The sequence below is a fragment of the Aplidium turbinatum genome, chromosome 1 (genome assembly GCF_918807975.1).
Source record: "Aplidium turbinatum chromosome 1, kaAplTurb1.1, whole genome shotgun sequence".
NCBI classification, from domain to species: Eukaryota; Metazoa; Chordata; class Ascidiacea; order Aplousobranchia; family Polyclinidae; genus Aplidium; species Aplidium turbinatum.
This window is the reverse complement of record NC_137472.1, coordinates 46,041,337-46,046,739: the sequence shown is the minus strand read 5'-3', so window position 1 is coordinate 46,046,739 and position 5,403 is coordinate 46,041,337. Positions and strand designations below refer to the sequence as shown.

Below are 5,403 nucleotides of genomic sequence, written 5' to 3'. Positions count from 1 at the left end.
TGGTAAAGCGCTACCGGTACTGAGGGCAATGCAAACGCTGTACACTACACAACCATACAATGTAACATAACGGCAAATCGATGTGTTCATGAAGAACTAGTCAGAATGCGATTAGGCATTCTTCCAAAAATTCATTGCTTATACAATTTCCTAAATTCAATTCCCTAGATTTCTAAGCAAGACGCATAGGATTGTGCTAAAAGCTATCGGTAGGCTATTTGTACTAATCAAGTATAAACTCCAGCGCGCGTGACGTCAGAGAGAGGGTGCTCGGGCGCTACAGCCTAACTCAGTGCTTCTCAACCCCTGGGTCGCGACCCAAAACTGGGTCGCCGTTTCATTTGGCTGGGCCGCTGTAAGATGTGGTGATAAAAGATAATGTCTCTTGAGCAGAGTTAAAACTGCCTACCACTAATTTAATTTTTCGTAATTTTCACTGTTCAAACTACGCCGCAGGTTTCACCCGACGATTTTGCCACACGCATTTTGCTGTGAAGTGTACACAACAGTATACACTAGACCAGGGAAAACCACACCAAACAAATACAACTAATTGCTAAAATTGGACAATTAATTGTTTTAAACTTTATTGAATAAAAAATTAATGCATTTCCCGCAGCCCTTTCAAAGAAAGAAAAAGGTGGCCAAGTAGGTGAAGGAATTTTTGATAAACAAGAGGCATAGCTTTACAGAAAAGTTTACTGATCAAAAGAGGCTTTTGTTTGTGGCATATCTTTCTAATAAATTTTCGCAGCTGAACATCATTTGATTATCCCTAAAAACGCAAAAAATTTGCATTGGGTGCGCAGTCCATTTGCTATTGATGTTGATACCCTGCTGGAAAACTACCAAAGAATTTTTGGGTTTCAAGAGGAGTTTATTGACATTCAGTGCGACAGTGTATTGATGAACTGTTAAGAAAGAAACCCTTGGTCAATTTTGGACAAAAGTCAAGAATGAAAAGACTGTTGTTGGCACGCACGCAGAAAAGCTCTCCTGCCATTTGTTACTACATGCCTGTTTGAGAGCAGGTTTTCTGCGCTTGCTCACATCAAAACAAAGGATTGAAATTGTCTTTAACCTGACGATGACATGAGATTGGCACTGGGCAAGATAGGTCCAGATTTTGACAAAGTTGTTGAAACAATACAAAGTCAAGGCTCACATTAATTAAATTCAACATTTTGTTGTTATGTTTAATCGTGTTATATATGAGTGTGGCTCAGTTTTTCATGCTTACAAAACGTTGTGCGAAACGTAGTTTTGAAAATAGGGTCGCCAAATCTTCGCTATTAATTTAACCTTAATATTTGGGTCGCCACAAATAAAGGTTGAGAAGCACTGGCCTAACTGAACTGGTAGGCTATTGTTTGTTTATCTTTATCCTGCATTGCGGGAAAGCGGACTTGAGCGCTATGCATCGGTGTACGCGTTCCGACGTACACCTGATCCACGCTGCAGCCGACTGCAATGTCTGTTTCCTGTTGTCTACTTTACTTATGACTTAAATTTGGTACTACCCATTACTCGAAATCGATCACTGGATAGAGGCAATTATCGTAAAGTTTCTTGCCTAGAGAAACAACAGCAAGTGCGGGTGGCTGAAGTCGAACATGCAGGCTTTCGACTGTGAGCCCAACGCGCTAACCACTCGCCATTGCTGCCAATTACAAATATCATTTCAAACATGCCAATTACAAATATCTAAGCTAGATAGGCTACAACACAGCTTAAGCTAACTTCGTCGGCTTAATTTTAATTCCAATAGAGGGTTGTAAGCAGCGCTGTATTCGTAAAAAAAGCACAGGGTATACTGTCAGATTTGCCAAAATGATAAATAATACACAACTTGCAAAAACAAATCTTTATTCTACCATAACATGAATTATCAACATCAAAATTGGACGAGAGGTACAAAATTACTTATTTTTGGAAAACCAGAGGGCATAGCCTACTATACGTGGCTCGGAAAAGCAAAGAGTAAACTGCGTATACCGCCGTCTACCCTCGAATACAGCACTGATTATAAGTGCAATGGTAGGCCTGCTGTTTTAGGAGAACCCATTGATACTGCAAAGTCTCAAGAGTAGAGCAGAATCTGGCCATGTATAAAAGTAGATAAAATTGGCGTGTTGGCGAGGCAATCCAGATATTTACAGCTTAGTCTAGTTCTCAATTGGCCTTTGACCGTCTCATGACGGACTAATGCTGCAGCAGACTTTCAAGACAAGTTAAATTGTACATTATATATAGCCTGCTTCATTCGAACACAAATAATGCAATAGACTTCTGTAAGAAAATTTATCGACTACACAGCAAAAACAAATATTTCGTTATTGATAGTAAAAAATTACCATCTGTCCAATACTCAAAAGTGCTGTTAGGCTATTCCTGTATAGGTGGATAGGCTATGTTAACTTGGCGAACACTTGATAAATTAATACAGTGAAAACCGTAGCTTTGTCTGTGTAGGTAGGCCATAATCTTGATCACTTTCGTTTTTGGCAAAATCAAAGCAGTCGACAGCCTATGCGAGTTACTTCAATGACTAATTACTGTATAGAACTATAGATAGACGGTTAGAATGGAGGGTTCAACAACATATCTGAAGGAATATTTCTATAAAAAGAATAGACCTACAGCCTACTGCTGAGATATATATTAAATGTTTCACAAGTTACGCTTCTTTTATTGTAGTGTGCGTGCCGAGACCCAGTGTTAAAAGATGGTGGGTTGAAGTAGAATTAGTCGAAGATGTGGACTGATGGCTTGTTGCTGACAAAGTTCGTTGTCTTCTGCAAAAGAAGTAAAAAGATAACTTACCACTGCGATAACGCACCAATTTCAGAGGTTTTCAGCAAATTACCTAAACAAAAGTTTTGGAATTTAGATTTTAGACATTTAATATTTACTGGTCGGTAAAAAGTTTGCGTTTAAGTTATTGGCCAATTGGAGCATTGTTTTATACTGTTGTTGTGTTCGTTTTTTTTTTTAACAGTATTAGATTAATAACTATTTCAAACAACTATTCCATCACATTTAAAAATTCGTAAAGTTGGCCACTTGTCATGATTCATAGTGTAGGCTACTGGAGTAGGCTACTGATGCATATGCCTACTTAGGCCCGTTGAGAGAATAAGTTAGGCCAGGTACCGATGAGATCTTCGGGACCCAAATTAAGACACTTTTAAGAAATTTGCACTACATTCAAAGAATACATTCAAAGTGGTTTCTTCAATTTGCTGGGCCCCTTGACAAAGTTATTGGCCCCTAAAATTATCCCGGGCCAAAAAGTACTCCCTTAACTTCGCTCTCAATTGAGCGCATTGACGCTAATTAACGTTACTGTGCCTACTAAATAACATAACTGCGTAGGCTAGGTGTAGCGGATATATTTTATTTTCTAGATATGCCAATGACAAATGATCTATCGAAATAAACTCTGCGTTCAGCAGCCTAAAATTTTCGAGTACGGTAACTAACCTCGTCGGAATATCATGTTTAAAAGCTTCAACATCGTCAACTTCAAGTTGACAGGACAGCCAACCGAATAGGAAAAGAATGGCAAAAAGAAGATCAATCAAAGCAAGATAAAATAGGGTATCGTTGTAATGGTTTCCTCCTGAAATTCCTATCGCTCCTGCAATGCACAACCATTTTCTTTATCATAGTTTTTAAGAACTCGTCGTTAGCGTTTTGTTACGAAAGGCATCCTCCTCGAAGACGAGGAATAGTCACGATCAGTCACAGAGTTACTTTAACTCATTATAATAGGCCTACTTAAAGAGTTCGTCTATGTGCCTGCACCGGCAGACCTACAAAATCTTCACGAGAGACCTCGAGTGAACAGTTTGAAAATTGCTTTTGAATGTACTAATTTTAGTGCTTAAATTTTAAAACTCTTTTTAATCAATTTCGTCACAGACTCTATGAAATTTATCACGGATCCCAAAGTAGTCCGTCAATCCCTGGTAAAGAACCTCTGGCTTCGACTATATTGACCGGTTTATTGCATGCAATAGGGCAGGACTTCTCAAACTCAAAATAGAATAAGATTTAACGAGTTTTGGAGGAAATTGATATTGATAAAGGCAGACATAATCTAAGTTGTAATTAATTAAGCTATAAAGGTTTTGAAGTTACCTGGAATCAACAAAGCTATCGTCATAACAGCAAATATAATCGAGATAACAGCCATCCATTTGCATCTGTTGTACCGACGTATATGAGTTTCTGTCATTTTTAGTTGCTTTGAATGCGTAAACAAACTGCACTTCAGACTACAAACGTTAGGCGTAATGATGCTGGAAAAGCTTAGATTTTGATCAGTGATTTCCTGATCCTAATTGGCGTAGGCTACACAAAAATAGTGACTGGAAAACAACGACATAATTCATTCATCACCGCAAGAACCGATAAAATTCCTCTATAGGCTAAACATGCTAAGGTGCTTCAGTGAAAGATTGCAATAGACTGAAAATTTGCAAGCTGATGCCTTATGTCATTTTCCTAATTCTAATTAAAAGGCAGGTTTACTTTCTACCGCCATTACTTTCTTCATATACAGTAGAGTAGCCTACACAAGAATATAGGGCTCAGTAGAATTTTTCATGTCTAGCCAACTACTAAATTGGCCGATTTAGAATTTGTCATTGTAGGCTATTATGTTGCCTTGCCTCATCACACACAAGCTTTATCACAAAGAAAAGTCAACGTAGAATAACGTAAACAGACTAAACAAGCATTGTCATTTACAATTAAGCTTACGAAATCTACTTTTGTGCTTAACTAGATAATCTACTTAACTATACTTTCACGCAGGTTGTTATCCACCAGTTGACAAAACTCACTGTATAAACGTAGTTGCTCAAACTGTACAACATATACACAGCAGTACTGTTGGTTCTATGATTTACGTAACATTAAAGGTTGACAAATTTCTAGTTACTAATTTACTAATTTTGCTATCTCGTGCTTTGAGCAATCATAGCTTTCCGAGACGTATCGATACATTTTAAACTAATGTTATCATAATGTAAGCAGCTGTGCACAGTTTTTTCCAGAGAATACAAGATTTCAAATCAGTAGCGTAGCCAGGAATTTTGAAAGAAGGGGATTTTGACCACCCAACGGCGGGGGGTGTGGGGGCCTCCCCCAGAAAATTTTGAAAAATTACTTTGAATTTGGTGCATTCTGAGAGCATTTTCAACAAAAATGTGGGTACGACTATTCCTGTAAAATGGTGTTGTCCGGTAGCATAGCAAAAGGATAAGATCATGTTTTCTTCGGCATTTTTTGGAAAAAAAGCTAAGTCACTGTGTTTTTTTGTTGCTAATTCCTGGCTGAGATGTTTGAATGTTTGGTATTGGCAAAACTCGCTCTTTTAATGCAATTTTGTTTAAA

The 5,403-nt window shown here is 38.0% G+C and overlaps 1 protein-coding gene across 1 annotated transcript; it reads right to left on the bottom strand.

Annotated features, from left to right (window-relative positions):
• Window positions 1–1,773: 1,773 nt before the first annotated feature.
• LOC145779117 (uncharacterized) lies at window positions 1,774–4,369 on the bottom strand. Its single transcript, XM_082590693.1, has 3 exons — window positions 4,144–4,369; window positions 3,484–3,640; window positions 1,774–2,795 (listed from the first exon to the last, which is right to left on the bottom strand). Exons 1-3 carry the CDS (start codon window positions 4,238–4,240, stop codon window positions 2,678–2,680), a joined length of 372 nt encoding a protein of 123 aa, XP_082446819.1. The 5' UTR covers window positions 4,241–4,369; the 3' UTR covers window positions 1,774–2,677.
• Window positions 4,370–5,403: the final 1,034 nt, after the last annotated feature.